This window comes from Taudactylus pleione, unplaced genomic scaffold (genome assembly GCF_031769625.1).
Source record: "Taudactylus pleione unplaced genomic scaffold, aTauple2 ptg000253l, whole genome shotgun sequence".
Taxonomy (NCBI): domain Eukaryota; kingdom Metazoa; phylum Chordata; class Amphibia; order Anura; family Myobatrachidae; genus Taudactylus; species Taudactylus pleione.
Window position 1 is genome coordinate 5574486 of NW_028284655.1, and position 23015 is coordinate 5597500.

General features: G+C 45.9%; 1 protein-coding gene across 4 annotated transcripts in view; it reads left to right on the top strand.

Moving 5' to 3' along the window:
* Nucleotides 1-144: 144 nt before the first annotated feature.
* The window catches only part of ADAM9 (ADAM metallopeptidase domain 9), a 145982-nt gene continuing 123111 nt past the window's right edge, over nucleotides 145-23015 (top strand). For all 4 annotated transcript variants that reach the window (XM_088480392.1, XM_088480393.1, XM_088480395.1 and 1 more), the window contains exon 1: nucleotides 145-725. In XM_088480392.1, coding sequence (XP_088336518.1) covers nucleotides 653-725 — 73 coding nt within the window. In that variant the 5' untranslated portion in view covers nucleotides 145-652. The remainder of the gene's footprint in view (nucleotides 726-23015) is intronic.

Consider the following 23015-nt stretch of genomic DNA (forward strand, 5'->3'; position numbering starts at 1 on the left):
ACATCAGTCACCAATAGGAGCCATATGTATCGTTGCAAGGCAAGTCTTTGTCCTATAGTAGCCTGTTCACAGAGCAACGCATAAAACGAGACCCTCTAATGGTGAAATAATCTGTACAGAGAACCAGTACTAAGAAGGCGTCTGAGCTCTGGAACTAGTTTATGTATCACTACATTGCATTGATTGCAGTTCGCCATGAGATGGCGCTACTGCAGATCGGAGATCCAGCCAATCGGTAGCTTCTATCATGTCGGCTGCAGCCGGTGCGCGCCTGCGCGCTAGGCGCTGAGAGGTCAGGGAGTGATCAGCTGCTGAGCAGAGTGCAGCGCTAGGAGCGGGACACACACACACAGGGATCATCATATCACCCTCCTCCCGTCCCGCTGCTAGCGATCATCATCCTGCCAGGAGGAAGTGCTGCATTCACTATACACAGACTCTTACCTCCACTCCCTGTGTCTGGGGGAAATCTGCTGCCGCCAGGGAAGGGGGTGACGTGCTCTGCCTGAGCATGAGGCTCAGTTAGGGGGCTGTTATAGAGGTGGGGTGCAGGGAACAGAGAACGGGGGGGCACACTGAACAGCCTGGGTGTGCTGGGGAATAGTGCTGCTCTTGTGAACACCAACATCACCTACAGAGAAGTTTACATCCCATGGCTGCTACCTGCCTATTTGTCACCCTCCACATAGGGACCCTGCTGATCATCACCTGCACAGTGGCCCTAGGTAAGAAAACTATCTCTATCTATCTATCTATCTATCTATCTATCTATCTATCTATCTATCTATCTATCTATCTATCACCACATATTATATGTGCATTTTAGACGTTTAATGCATATTTAGTTAACATATATGTGTGTGTGTGTGTATGTATATGTGTGTGTATAATATATATATATATATATATATATATATAATTTACTGCACAGTTTTAAATTAATTTATTACACACAGGCAACATAATAATCTGTTTCTACATTCCTCATTTGTTCTGAATTTATGAGTCATATGCATGATACAGATGTAATTTACTGTCTGATAGATAGATGTTAATCACATTTTATGATCCCATGTGAGAAACATTGAACTTTCACTGAAAGGTCTTCAAAATGAATGTTACCAATTAGCATATGCAGCACCTGGGTTATGTCTCTGATTATGTAGTTTAATGTTACATCAGGTGATTCTAATCTTGGCTGATGGAGCCAATTTGTAGTCACAAAAAAGTAAGAACAAAATCATCTGCACTATATCTGAAAAAATAATAGTATGCACTAAAATATATCCCTTTATTTTAGTGTACTCATTCTTTCATGAATAATCAGTTTGTACAGTATGAGGAAAGACACTTTTTTTTTTTCAGTAGAACATTGTCCTTCAGAGCAGAATTAGTGAGGCAGTGCATGTGTTGTTTTACTATAACTCTCAGCATGTCTGGCTGGTGGGACATGCTGGGCTACGTAGTTCCACAGCAACTAGAGCCGCAGGTTATACACGGTCTAGTCACATTATTATAAAAACCTACAGTTGACGTTCGGCAGCACGTAGCCCATGAAGTACGTCACGTGCCGTGTGCTGGTTTGGTGGGTATATAAGGTGTGCGATAGGCTGCACATATATCACTCGTTGCTGTCATGGGTAAAAGGGGCGATTTATCTGAGTTGAAAAAAGGGATGTTATTGGCTTTCAGACAGTATTTCTGAAACAGGGCAGTTTGTGAACTGTTGGTGTGCTGCTGTGGTGAAGGTGTATCGTGACTGGACAGATGGCACCATTGCGAATAACACATGTGGAAACTGTGGAGCACCACGTGCCAGTGATGTGAGAGGTGAACGTCGACTACGAAGTTACGTGACGGATGACCGACACGCTACAGTGGAGCAGCTCACTGTCAAAATGAACCTGGGGGCCACCAGACGTGTGTCTAAAACAACATTTCAGCAAACCCTGCTGCGTATGGGGCTCCGAAGCAAACGGATGGTCACTGCACCTATGCTAACGAAGGTGCATCAGAGGAAAAGGCTTAAGTTTTCATGCCTGTATCGGAATTAGACCTCCGCTGATTGGCACAGGGTTGCCTTCTCCGATGTGTCACATTTTCTGCTTCATCGAATGGATGGACATTGGCGTGTCAGGCGAGAAATATCGGAGAACAAACACCCTGCAACCATTGCTGGAAGAACACAAGCTGGTGGTGGCAGCGTTATGGTCTGGGGAATGTTTTCATGGCATTCTCTGGTCCCACTCATCCATGTGGAAGACACCCTCAACTGATTTGGGTATGATCCATCCTTGCAGAGCACATACACCCATACATGCTGATTGTCTTTCCTGAGGCGGATGGGATCTTCCAGCAAGACAATGCGACATGTCACACGGCTAGAAATGTCCAACAATGGTTGGACAAGCATGACCAAGACTTCCAAGTACTTAGCTGGCCCCCTAATTCCCTGGACTTGAACCCAATTGAACATCTGTGAGACTGTTGTGTTCGCTCTATGGATACTCCACCACGCATCCTCCAGCAGCACCTTTATTTTTTACGTGTGAACGCGCATCAACCCGGGTCTGGAATATGTCTGAATGGTTCGACCCGGGTTGGCAGCCCCGGGTCCGCGGCCCTGCTCGCTAGCATGGTTTTTCCTGGGATTTGCAACCCCGGTTGACGAACCTGCTCAATTGTGAAAGGTGCAACCCGGGTCACGCTTAAAGCAAATTGATATGCCGGGTACAGTGTCGCTTGGAGATGAGATAATCTCCAAGTGCTCACTGAATGTTGGAAGACCAGGGTCACTGCAAGACCCGGTTCTGGTGTGAAGGATGACGACTTGAGAACAACCCGGGTCGTCCCCCAAAGGTAGCCCGGCTTCAACTGGTGCTCGATGTCTATATATATATATATGTATGTATGTATGTATGTATGTGGTATCAGAGAGGTGATCATGCAAGTTGGCAGAAACCGAATTCATTGTGGCTGATCGTGCCACAAACGTGCACGCGCATCTCGCTATGCGCCATGATATGCTCTGGCGCGTCCCTGATCGCGGGACTGCATCTCCATTCTATCCTATGGAGCCACGAATGCGAGTCTCCGATCACGGGAGTGCGCTCCCATTCATTCCTAAGGAGACGCAAATGCGCGTCTCTAATCGTGTGAGTCCGTCTCGCGCCACAGGCAAGAATGTAGCTGGGCATATCTGTACCAGGCCCAGAATTAAGGTTTTTGCTCCCCATGATTGCGTCAGCTGCCTCCCTGCAACCCCAACACAATGTTTCATTGTCCCAGCCTCTATCACATCCTATCTGTATATGAATATATGTACATACAAGTAATTGAGTGATCAATCCATTATATTACCCAGTGTATATTAGAAAAACAATACTAAGTAAAAAAAAATATATATATAGTATAATTTTTTTTTTGCAACTGTCTGTTGATGCTCACCATAATTTCTGTACAGTTCTATCCTTTAGTGATATTTCAAGATTGCATTTAAAAAACCCAATGGGTTTGTAAGCTTTTTTTTTTAATATTGTGCTGTCTGTTAGTAAATCTATTTGTTGTTAAAGTGCTCTGATTTTGAAAACTGCATTCAAAAAGGCATTCATCGCTGGTTAGTCTCAGCTTTTTCTAAGGTTATTTTATACACTTCTGTGTCTAGTTTTTGTGAAACTACAAAAAGGCTGGTAGAACATTCAGGAACTTGTAGTTCCACAACATCTCAAGACTCACGGATTGCTCACCCCTGTCTTATACTCCTGCCAATGCAGGTTTGTAGCCCAATTGTCATGATCTTTTTATGGAGTTAATGCTTTAATGCATATATTAGCATGGATGTACGCATGTTATGATGCAATCAACTATAAGTTGTACCTGGTTACTAGAAGTCACCAACTAAAGGCCCCATACATCAGCGATCTGAAAACCACAATTGAACAATTTGAAGATACATTGCCCGATCTTGGGATTTCCCAATCTAGCAGTCTGCGCCCATACATTACAGATCTTTTTCAGTGATTTGTAGATCGATTGCAGCAAACACAGATCTGCCAATCTTGAAAGGCAAATCCTTTTACTAGTAACGGTCTGCTGATCATGTCCATACACTAGCAATCTACAGCCCCAATCCTTCGGTGAAATCCAACATGTTGGACAATCTGATTTAACAATTCCAATCACTTTTTGGTTGCAATCTGTGGTCTGTGAAGCCCATTACATTTTTATACACAATCAATAGCAAATTGCAGAATTGCCACAATCGATTGCTGATGTATGGGAGCCTTTAGATACTAGGTGCAGAAGATATGCCTGCAAATAGACATATTTATTCTTATGTCTCACTCTGCATAGCCTGTGGCTGCATCCACCTGCTCTCACTAAACTTTGTCTACACGAGAGCACTCACTACAACCCAGTACTTAATCTTCAGACTTAAGTCCATTTCCCGTACTTGCGTGCGTAGTGTTCATTCTAGCACCCTGCACCTGTCACAACTGGTGCAGTTCCTCTTTCCTGCCTGGAGTGCCGCTCCCTGCTTTGCTGTTTCTAGTACACTCTGGTCTGTATTTTAGCAGTTTGTTGCATTAGCTGAGTGTGCTAGAAGCAGGTGCAGTTGACAGGTGCAGGGTGCTACAATGAACACTACCTGAGCATGTGCAGTGCAAGTTTATGCAAGATACCCTGCGCAAACTGGTGTGCTTTAACCACTTAACTGGAGTGGTTCCATTTGATGCGACCGGAGCCTGGAGTGCTTCATCTGGCAAGGTCGCATCACATGAGGCCACGCCAGCCGCTCTCTGCTTCCTGGCTTTTGCAGGGGAGATCTGTTCTGCACAAGTGCAGGATGTCTCTGTACATTTCCCTCTATCCTAACTAGTCTCCCAGTTCCTGCCACTGAAAAACATCCCCACAGCATGATGCTGCCACTACCATGCCTCACTGTAGGGATGGTATTAATTTGACAGCAGATAAGAACCACTTGGCCCATCTAGTCTGCCCTTTTGTATTGGCCTGGTGATGAGCGGTGCCTGGTTTCCTCCAAACATAATGCCTGCCATTCACGCCAAAGAGTTCAATCTTTGTCTCATCAGACCAGAGAATTTTGTTTCTCATTGTCTGAGAGTCCTTCAGGTGCATTTTGGCAAACTGCAGACGGGCTGCGATGTGCTTTTTAGTAAGGAGTGGCTTCCTTCTGGCCACTCTACCATACAGGCCTAATTGGTGGATTGCTGCAGAGATGTTTATCCTTCTGGAAGGTTCTCCTCTCTCCACAGAGGAATGCTGTAGCTCTGACAGAATGACCATCGGGTTCTTGGAAACCTCCATGACTAGGGCCCTTCTCCCCCGATCGTTCAGTTTAGATGGCTGGCCAACTCTAGGAAGAGTCCTGGTGGTTCCGAACTTCTACCATTTACGGATGATGGAGGCCACTACACTCATTGGGACCTTCAAAGCCGCAGATATTTTTCTGTACCCTTCCCCAGATTTGTGCCTCGAGACAATCCTGTCTCGGAGGTCTACAGACAATTCCTTGGACTTTGTGCTCTGACATGCACTGTCAAGTGTGGGACCTTTTATAGACATGTGTATGCCTTTCAAAATTATGTCCAATCAACTGAATTTAACACAGGTGGACTTCAATTAAGCTGTAGGAACCTCTCAAGGATGATCAGTGGAAACAGGATGCACCTGAGCTCAATTTTGAGCTTCATGGCAAAGGCTGTGAATACTTATGTACATGTGATTTCTTAGGTTTTTTTTTTTTTTAATTAAATTTGCAAAAATCTCAAAAAATTTTTTGTCATTATGAATTTATTCCATTTTGGAATAAGGCTGTAACATAACAAAATGTGGAAAAAGTGAAGCGCTGTGAATACTTTCCAGATGCACTGTATATGTGTATGTTCAATGGTGCATTGGGGGTTTGCTGTATTTAATAAATATTTATACCTGCCGGCAGTAACCGTCCCTACACACTGCACGATGCTGTATACAATGATGCAACGTGCCGTCCATGGTGTATTTAGCAGCATGGTGCCGTCCATTACATCGTCCCATCTGACATGCAACACATCAGGTGGAATTGTGCGTACACACTATGCAGTGTGAACGATTTGCCTCAAAACTACATTATCCAATATATTTTGAATACATTGGGCTTGATTCAATGGAACGCAAATTAAATAGCGCCGGGAGGGAGCTCCCGGAGTTCAATTCAGTGCATTGTTAAGGATTTCTCCTCCAGGGGTGCGAGCAGAAATCCGACAAAAGTACAGACGAGATGCTGTTTTCTGCCCTGGCGCCACTGAAACAGCATCGTGCAGGGCAGTTTAGCCGGAGAATGCCCGTTCTCGTGACTAAACAACCTGTTTAAGGCGTGAGGGGCGGGAGAACGGGCATTCTCCAACCTAACAGCGCGCTGAATTGAATTGCTCCAGGGACCTCCCTCCCAGGACTATTTAATTTGCGTTCAATTGAATCGAGCCCTTTGAGAAATGGGACCATCTCAATTATGCTGCCATAGCACAGAGTAACACTGTATGCAGTATCCTGCTTTGCTAGTGTGGCTACTAACTGGCATGGTGTAGACTATGCTTCATATGGCTGTTACAAAGTAAGTGGGCTGCATACGTACAATATATTTCCTACTGGGAGAACATGTAGCTCATTAGAAGATTTCAGTGTGATAGAAACATTGTGACTTCGGTGCTGCAGAGACGTTTGGTTAATTTATGAAGTTATTAGTATCTGTCGTAAAGACATGTTTTAATTTCAGGGCTGTGTGTCCATTCTAGTTCAGATGCATGGGAGTATGCACATGTTGTACTCTCTAGGAATAGTGGTAGAGAAGTGTGTGCAGATGAAGGAGAAACAAGCCCAGGCCTCAAGGTGCCTACACACTAGGCGATGTGCTCAAGATGCGATATCGTGTCCGATTTCCCTTGAACTCTCCCCGGGACTCCAGAAAATGATATGGTGCTTAAAAGTGTCCAATCTGACCAACGATCTATTGTGCATCCTTAACTATTTCCAGTGCATCGTGTCCGAGATTGGCAGATCTTACCTGCAGCAGGCAAGTTCTGAAGATGTGATGTATGACCAGCATGATTTGGGAGACTTTTATAAAAATAAAAAACAATGGAGCAAAGGAAAGAAGAGGAGTTACCACAGTATTCTCTTTTCTCTCTCTGGTGGTCAGTGTCTCCTGCTGTGATGTTATGACGGTAATTCCTTCTCTGCTGTAGTCACTGTTTCTTGCTGTGGTGTTACCCTAGGATCCCATGTCTGCAGTGGTCAGTCCCTTATACTGTGGTATTTCTCCAGAATTGCCCCCCTTCACTCTCTACTGTGGTGTTACCCCCTACTGTTGTCAATGCCTCCTACTGTGGAGTTACCCCAGGATTCCCTCTTACTGTTGTCAATGCCTCCTACCCCAGGATTCTCTCTCTGCTGTGGTCAGTGCCTCTTGCTCTGTTGTTACCCCAGGATCCTCCCCCCTACCCCCAGTTCAGTGCCCTTTGCCATAGGCCTGCGCCTGGTACAGGGGGTTCCACAATTGGTCCTCCACCGGGTGATGTACTTACCCGCCCCCCCTCCCTCTGGGACATAGACTACTCACCTGCCCTCCATAGTCCGTGACCCGACTGAGGAGGAGGTCCTGTAGCTGCACTGCCTGTGCCAGCTTCAGTGGACGCTTATGCCTCTTGCTGTTTTGTAACCCTAGCATTCATCTCTGCTGTGGTCAGTGCTTCTTGCTGTGTTATTACACCAGAATTCACCCCTGCTGTAGTTAGTGACTCTTGCTGTGTCGTTACCCCAGGGTTCCCACCTACTGTGGTTAGTGACTCCTGCTGTGATGTTACCCCATGATTCCCCCCTGATGTGGTCGGTGCCTCTTGCTGTGGTGTTGTGGGCCTGTTATGACATGTTACCTCACTACTTGTAGCTGTAGACTGCTGTATGTTTATTATGACTTGTGCTATCATGTGCAGGTAAAAAGCTTTGGAGGGCCACATATTGAAAGACAGTATGTTGGCTTTTGCAGAGTGCAGACCAGATTTAGTACTAGTAAAGTAAATTTGTTGCCAGCAAATAAGACATAACCCTACCATGAGGAGTGTGCATTGCGTGTGTGGTGTCACTCATTCTGGTAATAGACACATTTCCATTCTGTGTACTTCTGTTGGTGTATGGCCCTATGTCTGCTTCATGAATGTACATTTGTTTATTGATTGCTGCTTTTGCATGAGTTCTAGTTGATAAAAAGGAACTCCAGTTCCTATAAATACCTGTAATAAACTAACGTAATGCTTAAGAGGTGTATTTGCATTTGTATATTCCCTATCTAGTTGCCTCTTTCTTCCTGCCATATAAATCTCTGTGTTCTCTTTCCCATTCATTTCATCATTTATTCCTGGATGAGTACAACCACATTTGGGAAAAATGTACATATATGAAATATTCGTTTTCTTAGCATCTAAACTGACATGGCCACTTTTCGAAACGTGTAATATATATTATAAACTTTGCTCAGAACGTTATAATTTTCCACATTAGATTTTAAAGTGCATTTTTTCTAGATGGTAATTATACATTTACTAGTTTTAACTTTAAACTGTAATGATTTTTTTTCGTGTCAGATGGAGCTTCAAATTTATTACAAGAATAAAAAAAAACACCTAATACTTTTGAAGCTGATGGGCAGCTTCAGGAGCGGATGTTATCTGCAGCCATTTTTCCTACCTTGACACTGGATCGCCGTGATCTGTTATCTCAAGATATCACGGACACCAAATTGCATGCGGTCACATTGCGGTTGTTGCCAGACAAGTCCCCCGGCCCTGATGGGCTCACTGGGATTTATTCTAAATTATTGCAGCCTGACCTGAAATGTTTAGTAAAACGTTGAAGGAAAATCCATCCTATTCTTCTTTTGCAGACGCCTTTAAAACACTTATCAGTAAGCCGGGTAAAGACCCTCACTTAGTTGACTCGTAGCATCTGATTTCGCTCCAGAACACAGATTGCAAAATATTGGGCAATCATTTTAAAGGTCAAACCAAGCTGGTTTTGCCACTCTAAAAATACGGGGAGACTCGTATAAATCTCTGCAGCAGATGAAGATTTCAAACTATTACATTGGCTTAGATAATAGCCAATAGGCTGCAGTCTATATTACCAGACTTATTGACACCCCCACTACCCCGATCAATTGGGTTTTGTGGAGGATGGCACTTAGTAAGGGCAATACAAATGGCTATAGCAGCAGTGATTGCAGCGGCTCAGCACAGGGACTCTGGGGGAATGTTACTTGGATTAGACACCCACAGAGCATTCGATACTGTGGCATGGCTGCATCTCCTTTCTGTTTTAGCGAGATGGGAATTCAATCCCTTGTTTATGAGATTAATTCGCTATTTTTTTATTTGCAGCCTGATTTTAAGGGAATCTTGATTGGGGAAGCGGAAATTAAATTGTCAGCCTTTGCTGATGACCTTTTATTGTATATCGAAAACTCCAAGGACTCACTGGAGTTGATTTTGTATAAGTTTAGGGACTTTTGAACTATTTCAGGGTATATGGTCAATATGTTCAAATCCACCTGTCTCTTTTTTACATCCATGAATTCATAAACCACAATAGTCATCATCTCCCATTGACCTGTGCTGCGTCCTATATTGATAATCTGGCTATGCAACTTCTCAAAAAGCCCTCGGAACTATATAGTTTTAATATAACCAAAGCTATTTCAAATATATCGGAAGAGCTGGAGCCATTTCCTCTTGTTTTACTTGGGAAGGGTAAGCCTGATGAAAATGGTGACTTTCTACTTCAGGGTCCATAGGGTATCCACAGGATACCTTGGGGTATAGGTGATGACGTCAGTCTTCAGGCACCACAGAGTTAAAGTTTTCAGCCTCCCAGGATGCATCTGGGTCCCTCTCCTATACCCCGCCCCCGGGCCAATGCATCCCAGTTTCGTCGGTGCCTGGCCGGAGTCTGAGGCACTGCGCAGAGGTGGGCTATGAAGAACCCCTGAAGTTTCTTTTAAAGGCAGCGCTGGCTGCACATCTGGGAGTACAGCATGGACAGTCAGTACTGACGTCCATGCCGTCTCCCCTACACCCCGCCGATACCAGAACGCCGGTACTGATTCGGGGATGCTGGTAGACATCTGAGGTCATGGCTAGCGGTGCCCCCAGATGTCTTGGGCCATGGCCGGATCCCAGGGGATAGCAGGTAAGCAGCGGGGTCCCGCGGTGGGTCCCCGCTGGTCACATGGTCCTGAGTCCCCAGGCAGGGGGCTCCCTGGGGACTGGCTGCAGCGTGGAGCCAGGCGACCAATCTGCGCTTCCACTGCCCCCTGGGACAGCGGGCCGCTGCTGAGCGGCATGCGCTGCGGCGTCCCAGGGATTAAATGCATGCCAGGGGAGCGTGCTTTCCCTGTCTCACAGTCGGCGCCTCCCCTGCTGCACACAGCCTCTCTGCTCTGTCTGATTGGCCATAGTGTGTCAGCGCTCCTCCCCCAGGCCGGCCTCCTTCATCTGCTCCTCGGTGGCCATCTTTGAAGCATGGTGAACGCTGCTGGAAGCCTGTGAGCCGTGGCATTGCGGTCTTGGTCCCCCAGTATACCTCTCCTCCGTTTGTCACAGGTCAGTGTATGCAGCGCTGAGTCCTACCAGCCTGAGGGTCTGAGTAGTTGAGAACCAGCGCTAATAGTGCAGGGATTTGTTTCTTCTGCATTGTATGTGACTAATCTGCTAGCCTGCTGTCTGTACTTTCACTTTCTACTGTCAGCCTTATTACTGTCCCTGATCTTGCTCTGCTCAAAGCCCTTGCGGTGCGCGGTGTGCAGGGTGTTATTCACACTATACCAATACGTATAGGTGTGAGTGTCACATACTTACCATCATGTCTGAGACTGACTTTCCTCTCCAGCTCATGTGTACTAAACGTAAGGTACCAATAGCAGAGGGGGAGGGTAACACGGAGGGGTTATGTCCCCAGTGCCTGGCACTGTCACGGCCGATTATGGTCACGGTCCCGGTACAGGAACCTCCCTGGGCTTGTTTCGCTAAGGCGCTTACAACCCTTGTGGGCCAGCTAGCTCCGCCACCTGCGTTTACCCAGACGGGTTTGTGCCAGCAGTCAGTGGTGTCGTCACCCATGCGGGAGTTCCCGAGACAATTGATGGTACCCCACAGTCTCCCTGTCCCTTCCCAGGTTTCTCCGGAGCCTGCGTGGGTTAATACTCTTAACTACATCGGTTCAGCATTTGTCCGATGTTTTACAGGGGGAGTCTGTGTTGTGGCCTCATAAACGGCTGGTGGCGTCTTTATCTGCTCCTGATGGGGATGACGATGAGATGTCAGATGATGGGGAGATTCTGGATCTAGCTGACCAAGAACCTGTCCGTACCAAAGAGCCGGACGCTAAGTCCAAGGTGTATATCCCTGGTCTTATTCGAGCGGTCCGCTCGGCTTTAGTTATTGAGGATATTGATCCTTCGGTGGCCACATTCATATATGCCTTTTTAAGGATATTAAGGGTGAGGCTACGGTGTTCCCTCTTTCTGATCAATTAGTGGATCATTTAGAGGAGGCGTGGAAAAATCCAGGTAAACGGTTTCAGCCCCAGAGGCGCTTAGCCGTGGCTTATCCGTTTGCGGTCAATTATTTTTGTAAGTGAGAATCCCCTACGCAAGTGGGTTCACATGTCACACGCCTAGTCAAAAGTGCCACGTTGCCTATGCCTTCAATGTCATCCTTGAAGGATGTCACTGACCGCAAGATCTGCCTCAAATACGTTTATTCCCTTGCAGGGAAGCATCCAGACCGGCTCTGGCCGTGTGTTGGGAACCCAGAGCTATGGAGCGCTGGGCGGATAATTTGGAGGCGTCTTTGGAGTCTGACTGTTCGGCTGAACAGATCGAGTTGGTGGGCAGTCTCCGAGACTCGGCCACTTACATTAATGAAGCGGCCTTAGATATTTGTATTCTCACCTCTAGGATCTCCTCTGCAGCCGTGGCTGCTCGTCGCACCTTATGGTTGCGTTCTTGGAAAGCGGACGCGGATTCCAAAAAGGTATTAGAAAGTCTGGACAGGTACTATTTGTTCCAGATCTGGACAAAATAGTAGCTACCTTGGCAGCAGCAAAATCTGCATGTCTTCCGTCTGCTACGATTCCTTATAGTGCTGGTGGGTCGTCCTTTCGACCTCACAGGGCCCAAGGTAGGCCTAAAGTACAGTCCTTTCAACGGCAGGCTGGGACCAAGAAATTGTCCAAGCCCAAGAAACAGGTCTGGAGTACCAGACGTCCGGCTCCTAGGTCAGATAACAAACCTGCGGCCTGACGGTCCAGGCCTCCCTTTGGGGGACCCCAAAGTGGGGGGCGCCTGCTTCAGTTCGCCCAGTGCTGGTCGAGGACTATGACAGACACTTGGGTTCAGGAGGTGGTCTCTCACGGGTATGCCCTCTCCTTTCGGCACAGGCCTCCATCCGGTTCTTTACCACAGGCCTTCCGCTAGACCGGAGCAAAGCCTCGGAACTGCGGAAGGTTTTGCACACTATGCTCCAGGCGGGAGTTTCAGTGCATGTTCCAATTTCCCAGAGGGGCCTTGGTTTCTATTCCATTCTATTTTTGGTGCAGAAACCCAATGGGTCTTACCGTTCAATACTAAACCTAAAGGCCCTCAACAAGTCCTTGAGGGTGCCTCTGTTTCGGATGGAGACCCTGCGGTCCATTATTCTGGCACTGGAACCTAGGGACTAAATGGTGTCATTGGACATCCAGGACGCTTACCTGCATGTCCCTATTCTTTTGCGCCATCAGCAGTTCCTCAGATTGGCAATCTGCAATGAAAGTGGCCCAGACTCCTTGGCAAGAATCATTTCCAGTTCCGGGCACTGCCTTTTGGCCTGGTGACTGCTCCACGGGTATTCACCAAGGTCATGGCGGTCATGGCGGCTCTCCTGCGAACGCAGTGAGTCCGACTGTTGCCTTATCTGGACGACCTCCTGTTGATAGCGGGGTCTCCAGAGCTTCTTTTACACCATCTGGATCTGACGATTGCGGTACTGCAACGTCACGGCTGGTTGACAAACTGGCAGAGGACCACTCTCACCCCGTCTCAGAGGATCCTGCACCTCGGGGCCTTATTGGACTCCAGGCAGCAGTGGATCTTTGTGACGGAGGAAAAGATCCTTGCTTTGTAAGTTGAGGGTGTGCAGTTGTCTGCAGTGTCGTCGAGTGTCGATACACTCGGCAATGAGGTTATTGGGCTCAATGGTGTCGGTATTCGACATGGTGGAGTACGCCCAATTTCACTCCAGACCTCTGCTGCTATTGATCCGGTCCAGATGGAATGGATTGCCTCAGTGTCTCAAGTCCCAGACGATGGGGCTCACTCCGGACGTTCGCCTGTCTCTAACCTGGTGTTTGCAGACGACCCACCTCAACAAGGGTCGCCAGTTCTGGGTGGCGAACTGGGTCCTGTTAACAACGGACGCCAGTCTCCGGGGCTGGGGAGCTGTCACGGGTCCACACTTGTTTCAGGGCAGGTGGACTCGGGCGGAAGCGGAGCTTCCAATAAACATTTTGGAGCTCCATGCGGTGTCAAGAGCTCTCCAGCTGGCACAACCGGTTCTCCAGGGTCACCCTGTGCAGGTCCCGTCGGACAACGCCACCATGGTGGCCTATTTAAACCAGCAAGGAGGAACCCAAACTCGGGCAGCACTCGCAGAAGTGTCCCGTATTCTGGTCTGGGCGGAGCACAATCTCCCAGCATTATCAGCAGTGTTCATCCCGGGAGTCCTCAACTGGGAAGCGGATTTTCTCAGCAGGCAGGACGTGCATCCGGGAGAGTGGTCTTTACACCAGGACGTCTTTCAGAGTCTGTTGGACAAGTGGGGTCTTCCAGAGATAGACCTCATGGCGTCCCGGCACAACAACTAGTTGCCGGTGTACGGGTCTCGAACAAGAGACGAAAAGGTGTCTCTGGTGTATGCCCTGTCTGTCCAGTAGACGTTCCAGTTTGCCTACCTTTTCCCTCCGTTTTCCCTTCTTCCGCGGGTAATACGGAAATTCAAATCAAGAAGGAGGTACGCTACTGTTGATAGCTCCCGAGTGGTCCAGACGGCACTGGTTCTCCGACCTCCAGAGTCTGTCAGTAGACGTTCCTCTGAGGTTACCATTACGACCGAATCTGCTGTCACAGGGTCCTTGTCTTCACCCGGACCTGACTCGGTGTGGCTGTTGAAACGGTCATGCTAAGGTCCAGAGGGTTTTTCTGGCTCCGTGGTGCAAACCATACTAAGAGCTCGTAAACCTTCCTCGGCAAGAATCTACCATCGTATGTGACATACTTTCTTCCGGTGGTGTAGATCTAGAGGGTATTCCCTTAGGGAGTTCCGCCTGTCTAGGGTGTTGGCTTTCCTACAGGCTGGACTGGATCATGGGCTTCGCCTGGCTTCTCTGAGAGTGCAGGTGTCTGCCCTGTCAGTCTGGTTTCATCGTAGGATTGCTGCGCTCTCTGATGTGCACACCTTTATGCGAGGTGTTCTTCGCATTCAGCCACCTTTTGTTCCACCGGTGGCACCTTGGAATTGGGCTGTGGTCCTGAGAGTTCTCCAGGGACCGCCGTTTGAACCACTGGACTCAGTGGACTTTAAATGGCTTACAGCTAAAACCATATTCCTTATGGCCATTGCCTCGGCCAGAAGGGTTTCGGATTTAGGGGTTCTCTCTTGTAGACCCCCTTTTCTGATTTTTCATAGGAATAGGGCGGTGCTTCGCACTCGTCCGGGATTCCTTCCCGAAGTGGTATCCAGTTTTCACATCAATCAAGAAATTGTTGTGCCGGTTTTCAATTCACCTGGACTTTGTGGGTGACGCCACTTGGGATGTTGTGCGGGCATTGAGAATTTATGTTGACCGCACTTCTTTTAGGAAGTCGGACGCCTTGTTTGTCCTCTATGGCTTCCGTAAAAAGGGTTGGCCTGCTTCAAAGTAGACTTTGGCAGGCTGGATTCGTATGGCAATTTCAGAAGCTTATCTTCATGAAGGTCTTCCAGTTCCCTCCTTGGTGAGGGCTCATTCCACTAGGTCTGTGGGTCCTTCGTGGGCAGCTAGACGTGGTGCCTCTGCAGTTCAGATCTGCAAGGCTGCTACGTAGTCTTCTGTCCATACCTTTGTGAGGTATTACGCTTTTGACACCTTTGCCTCTCAGGATGCTTCCTTCGGGCGACGGATTCTCCTCTCAGCACTGGAGCGTCCACACCCTTAAAGGATACTGCTTTGGGACATCCCCAAGGTATCCTGTGGATACCCTATGGACCCTGAAGTAGAAAATATGAGATATGGTAAGAACTTACCTCTGTTATCTCTATTTCTACGAAGTCCATAGGGTTCCACAGGACTCCCGCCCTGTCACACCTGTACTGCAGATGGGCTTTATTCTGGTCACCGGTTTTTCCGTCTCCCTATGGTGAGCATGTGATTCTTCTGAATGTCCAGATTTTTTTTCTTCTCTCTCATTCTTCTCCTTCGGCCTATGGCTTGTGACGTAACTGAGATGCCTTGGCCCGGGGGCGGGGTATAGGAGAGGGACCCAGATGCTTCCTGGGAGGCTGAAAACTTTAACTCTGTGGTGCCTGAAGACTGACGTCATCACCTATACCCCAAGGTATCCTGTGGAACCCTATGGACTTCGTAGAAATAGAGATAACAAGGGTAAGTTCTTACCATATCTCATATTTTTCCTAGGTTTTTATATCTTTTGTAATTGCTCCTGCTCCTGTTATCCTAGAGAGATCTACAGTTACTAAACTTTTCTTTTCGGAAGTTACGTTGGGAGGGCAAAGCGTCTTTGCATTGGTTTAATAAAACTACAACAAACTAAAAATAGTGGAGGCGTCAACTTTCCACACATTCTACACTATAATCATGCGGCCATTCTGCGGTAGTTACGAGATTGAATAGACGGGCATGACACTTATGCCAGTACTTCTGTTGAGAGGCATTTCCTGAGTGCAATCTCCTCGGCTTTCTACATCAACATGATGGTGAGGTATCCGTACAGTTATGCAAAAATTCACTTCTACGGTCTATGTGCAATTTATGCCACATTTTACGACACAAACATGACTTAAATTCACATTAATCTGCATTTCTGCCCTTCCTGGGCAACTCGAAGTTTCAATATGGCGCGGCGTCGTTCCTCTTTACCAGATTACATCAGGAGGAGTTGAACAGGATTAGGAACTTATTGGACAGACATGCCAAACACCCTTTATTTTATGCACAAGCAGTAGAGAGATTACCAACATTCCGCTTATATTCTTTTGCAGGCTGAACACTGTACAACTACACATAAGATGGTTTCCGGAGATTAAAATAATCAATTAGATGGATTGCTCCTTTCTCCTGTCCCCAGCATGCTAATTCTCTGCATTATTCCGTTTTGATGACAGTCAGACCAAGCACGAGTGTGCTCTGGGATGAGTCGTTGGACACAGTTTATTCCATCTCTAACATGTGATACTTTACTTAGTACACTCAACACTTTTCATAAAATACTCCCTGTGGCTCAGTATCAGGAAATGTTTCTCAATATATTTTTCCGTCCATAGACCATTTGTAGCGGGCATGTTGACCTCACACTCACATAGTATATTTTCCTATGTCTTGAAGCGCCCCCTTCTCAGAATATTCTGGTTGCAGGTCAGAAAGTTTGCATTGGCTCATTTGATGAATTACCTCCCAATTACTGATGAATGGGTATTTGGTATTTTACCTAGAGGACAGAGAGTGACAAAAGGTAGTATACAATTGTTACTAATAATCAGAGCTGCCACCCGTAAAGAATGGATAAACATAACACCTCCTTCTTTGAAAGTGTTTAAGGAGAAAGTTTTCCATATCTTTAATATGGACTGGGTAAAGGCCATGATGGAGAAAGAGACCTGTGTGTCCAAATGTTTTGAAACATGGAAGAGCTATATACCAACTTTATTTCCTGATTTCCGGAGTCCCTTAGATACACACAGTGGTTTAGTCTCCGCCAGCAATCCAACGACCCACAAACTCTTCTAGATTCTTGAGAACGTCTGAAGAGTTGTTCCTTTTTTTGTCTCTCTATCACTGGTTCCCTGGTCCCTCCTTGCGACTCATTACTACTTCTCCCTCTTATCCCCCCCCCCTCCTTCCTCAAATAGGAATTAACTGTCACAACTCTAAAATTTTAAGTAATTATTTTCTTTCAAATTCATATAGTTTAAAGTGATCTTCAACCCATTCATTTCAATGTCCCCTTTATTTCAATGCCATTTCCCGTTTGTGCTGTACATTTAGAATGCCCACTGAAATGAATGGATCTATTGAAATAAATGGTAAATCACCAAGGTTGCTGCTTGAACTAATAAACGGTCAGCATACACCTCTACTACCCCAAATCCTTTACCAGCTGGAGAGCTATAAAGGCTGCCTGGTTTGTACACTAACAAGGGATAACGACTAAGTGATTCTAGTATAAAGAACCCATATCCAGTAGACTAAAAAAGTTAAAATAAGTTTAAACCCCCATGGAATTTAAATTTTTAAATTAAAGTCTCCCCGGACCCTTGTTTCGAACCTTATTAAAAATAAAATCTGTCGGCTCTTATCAGAAGAGATCTCCTTTGTGTTTATTTTCCCAATTATTCATTCATACTGCATTAATAAACGCATGTAATATGTGATGCATCATATATCCCACCCACTGAGAGATAAAACTCGGGCATTTTACCTGACAAGCTGAAACCCATCAAATATTGTGGCCGTACACTGTAAGATATTTCACTTGCCCCCAATATCTCCCCCTCCTCTATCTGTCTTCCTCCCCCTGTCTGTGTCTCTTTTTTTAATAGTAAAGTTTGAAATGAGATGACAGTACCCCATCTAGGTTTTCTACAGAGTTTGTCAATAGCATTTTCTGACTTCCTACTTTTTCTTGCTGACGGCATATACAATATGACTATTTTTATGTTTTACCATTGTTTTGCTCATCTACGAATGTTTATCTTAGTGTAGTTAAGGAGCAGATGTAGCACATGGGAGTAAATCCTATTGCTGCTATAATATCTGGTTATGTATCTGTTACCCTCTCCCATGTTGCTTTTATACTGCTGGCATTATCAGTTTGCAGAGTAAATACTTTACCACTCTCAAGCTTCTCTAGGACGCACATGTTATACACACTCTGTTCTCTCCTGTCACGGGAAGAAGTGGTTGAGGTGTTACTTCTAGGTGTGAAACCTTATTATTACACATTTTTCTATCCAACTGTAACTTCTGTACTACGTTGGGTTTTACTTGGAGAAGACTGCAAAACATATTCCACCTCTAAAATAGACAGACTTAAACAGTATCTGCTGGCCAAGCAGTATGTGAAAGCTTCCTGCCTGTATGCCTTATCAGCTATTGACAATGACGTTCTAGAGGAAAATACTGCACTCACAGGAGCGAGGTCTGATTGCTCCTGATCGTCATCTGTCAGCTTGTCTCCTAATGAAGATTTTGAGTTTATTTTGTATACAGTTGGCTGCAGTATTTGGTTACTTTAGGACACCATTAGGGTAACCCTTTGTTATGCTGGTGTTATAGAAGAATTTTTGAATCGCCGTAAACATTACAATACTTGTGCTTTCATCAACATGATTGTAATAGTACAGGTTTATGTCATTGAGCAATAGGCAGTGAGCACAAAGGCAGACTTATGTGATGGCTCAGGGCACATAATACCTCTATGGGTTCGAAAACAACTGGAAAAATACAGTTGTGCTTTGTTTATAGATGAAAGCTCACAGGATAACAATATTACTAGTAAGAAATGCCAGAGTATTCACTGCACAGAGTAACCCTACCTTATAAGTACTATAGTCACCTTGTACCAAAGACCTGGTCACTGAGACACCTTGTTTACTTCTCTGGCAGCCAGGCACTGACCAAGTCCAATGTCTTTTTGCTTTTGGCTGGTACATAGGGTAATAATGTCTGTGGGGTCTTGAGAATCGGATCACTAGCATGACCCGGGGCCAGCCGAACATGAGCCATGACCAATAGTCAGTTCTGTCCCGCAGAAGAGAAGAGCACTGGTGGGAGGAGTTGCCCTTTTTAACCCCGGTCACGTTGCCATGCTTGTGATAGTTTGGTCTGGCCAAGTTTGATAACTTTACTATCGTGAATTGGGTGTCTTCTTGTTATGGAGCTTTCAACACGCTCCCTCCCCCCCTCTCCCCCTTTGGGGTACACCACAGCAGACCCCCTGCTCAGGGCAGACTGAGATGTAATCCATTGGGCAGAACAAAGGTTGGAGGGTAGGAGATTATATAACCCCAAAAAGTTAATTTATTAAGTGCTAGCTCCTCAACCTTCGCTACACCCCATGGTCAAGAGTGTCCTCCATATGGATTCTGAGGAGGCAAAGCAATTGTTTTATTGGGCCTCATCTCCCGTGTAAAGTCTAATTCAATTGTTTTTGAGCGTCCATGCCTTTTAGCGATCATGTCGCTCCCAACTAGACCACTTTTATCCTCATAAAATGACTGAACCCGTCTAAAGTCTTGGTTAGCACGCCCAAACAGCAGTCAGGGAGGCCAAATTTAGGACTTTTTTGCACATATCTGCTCACCACTTCAGGAGGGTGTGAGCAGAAATATGTCCACTACGCGGGATTCCCGCTCGAATAGAGCAACAAATGAATTGCTCCTTCTGTCACCCTTTACACACAGCTGTTGGCCTGAACTCTTGACTCATTTTATGTGTGTGTGTCTACATATATATTTACCTACATAAAGTGGTTAGCATTGTTGCCTCCTATCACTGGGGTCAGGCATTCAATTCCAACCATGTGTGGTGTTTGCATAATCTACTCATTAACGATACTGCCTATGAACCTCGATATAACCCTGCCTATACCTTCTAATATCCTGCCTATAAACCTCTAAGGATGACGCTAATTTGCGTACGCAGTCATACAGTAAATAAAGACTCCAAACCTAGAACCTGTGGTTCCAAAGCACAAAGTATTATTCAAGTAAAAGTACAGCAGTTACATGCTATGAACCTCATATAATCTTAGCGCAAAGAGATTATACAGACCCAAGTACAATTATACATACGCAGCGCTCTCTGGTCCAGATGTTAGGCATCAGCAAGAAACCCCTCGTCAGTCAGCATTCAGCACGAAGACTAGGAACCCAGGGTCAGAGCACACGTATTTATACCTCCCAGAAATAAACAACACAATAGAGAAGTTTGTTGCTAATACCATTGGTCCTAAAGGAGAGGGCATATGTTACAAGGCATTTAACAGGTTGGTTCAAATAGACACAGTCCAGCCTCTAACAACTGGTGGTCTCTGGTTTCCCGCCTCATGTAAATCCTAACAGTTGTTCATATAATGTACATTTTGTTGCTTGAAGTCTCTGCGGTCCATAAGTTGAGAATGCATGTTGCGATCTCTCCATCGATATTACCGGAATACTGTTGAGCGAGTACGCATCAGTACAATACCAAACATGGCTTATTTATCACGTATAAAACCTTAGTTACGAAATAACCTTTATTTCCTAACAATGATAATAAATGTGCATACTCGAATCTTATACCTTTATAGCTTATGGAACCTTGTATGTGAATATGTAATGTGTGAGTATGTGGGGTTTGATGTAAAGACGCTAGTTAACTTGGGGCAGATGCGTGTGCATGGAGCTGATATTCAGCGTTTTCATACAGGGTCTTATGCATTCGCTAATATGCGACTAGTTAACAGCGCAATTGTGCGTATTAATGTGTGTATGAGAAATGGTGAAAGATGCAATCGCATGATGCTAATAGTAATATCGCCACATGTACTAAAGTGTGAGTTTATCTAAAATGGCGCTTAGGTGGCCATTCGCAAAATGGCGTCTTGCGATCTCATTTCCAAGATGGTGTCTTGCGGCCAGTCGCAAGATGGAGTCGCTGCGATCCAATTTTAAACTGATCTTGTCTCAGCCAATTATCCAGCTTCGACATCATGTAACCAATCAAATAGGGGTGTTTCCAGGTCTTTTCCAACCTTTGTCTTAAAGGTGCCTACACACTTAGCGATATTTTACACGATTAGCCAGATTCTGATGCATCGTGACAAAAAATCGTGTAAAATATTCCCAAATCATGAGTCATGATCACGATGCCGATGCGCGTCCCCACAGGTCGTACATTGCATCTTCAGATCTGCTGTGCTGTAGGGCACATCTGACAATCTTGGTCATGATGCACTGGAATAGTTAGGAGACATGATAGATCGTTTGTCACATTGGACAGTTTTTAACACCAAATCGTGCCCACGAGTGCCGGGGAGCTGCTGGGGAGAGTTCAAGGGGAAATCGGACACTATGTCGGATCGTGAGCACATCATCGCCAAGTGTGTAGGCAACTTTAGATGTGTGGGTTGTTTTACCAAAAATAGGGGAAAACCAATATAGTGTACACTGTGGGGTATATTTACTAAAGAGCAGGTTTTTAGAAGTGGAGATGTTGCCCATAGCAACCAATCACATTCTAATTAACATATATCTAGCACATTCTAGAAGATAATAGATGGAGATGTTGCCCATAGCAACCAGATTCTACTTCTTAAAACCCGCACTTAAGTAAATATTCCCCTTGAGTCTAAAAACACTCTATATGATATATTCTCACTGATTCTTTAATATAATATTGCACCGTGATCAGCCCGCGGTTGCATATTGCACTGGTGGCTTTCAAACCTTCTGGTAGGTGTTCCTAAGGTCCTGCCTGGGGAAACTGGCAGAGATCTGCTATATGCAATGCAGCTATTTTGAGGTTACTATATTTCCATTTTCCCATTCACCCCTGCATTTTTTATTTTGTATCTCATATTATTTTATTGTTTGCCCTTATTTTAATACTTAATGTTAATTGCAATTAACATATGCCTTAAGGTTGAAGTCTCTTCACCGTTTGAATAAATAGTAATTTTTTTGTATATTGATTGTCTATTCTTAAATTAATAGGACCACCTCAGCTCATCTATTTTCTGCATTGACTCCTTTTATCCTGTACGTAAGTCCTGGCGGCATCCAGGTACCGTAAGAACTTCTTTCGGGCACGATGGCTGTTATAGATGAAGCCCCCTATAGTTGGACATTGGGAGTCGTGTGGTTATCTAGGTGTGCTGTAACATCCGGAAGGATTTATTTTGTCTGATTCACAATATGTGACAGTATACGTAGCGTTCCCGCAAGGCTGTTTTAGCGGGGCGCGGCGCCCTGCCCTCCTTCTGGAGGGCAAAAAGCACCCTGCCCTCCAGGAGGAGGGCAAAATGCGCCCTGCCCTAACAGCCTGCGGGAGCCATTCTCACCCACGGGGCGCAGTGTCCCGCGGGTGGACAAACATGCGGTGACTCGGTCACCGCCGGAGAATAGACGCCGGGCGCATGCGCCCGACATCTATTCTCCCTTTCTGCAGCGCTTGGGGGCTGCCTGTTATGTCCGTAAGCGCCGGGCACGCCCCCAAGTATGATGAAAAGGGGATGCATCTTATAGACACGCCCCCTTTTCATGACCACGCCCCCTTTTCGGGCACATGCGCGCCTGCGGCGCGCACACAAGATTGCCCTCTCTAGCTCCAGCGCCCTGCCTGCCGCCGGAGCTAGAGGGAACACTATATACGCTGTTGTTTTTTCTGTAACCCTTTCTTAGTATCCAGAAGTTTTGAAAGCCACCAGTGCAATCTGCAATCACTGGTAGGTAACAGTGCAATATTGCCCAAGGCTTGATTACATTCAAGAATTGGTGAGCAAATTTCATATTGAGTGTATGTTTTTGGACTCGCACAGCTCCGAACATCTTGAGACAAGGGTTGGAGAAGCTCTGGAACACTATTGGTGGAGTTCCAAAAGTTTGGGCTGCATACTTTAACCTCTGTAGGACCTTTTTCAGTGGCTCAAGTTATTTTAATTTGTCATT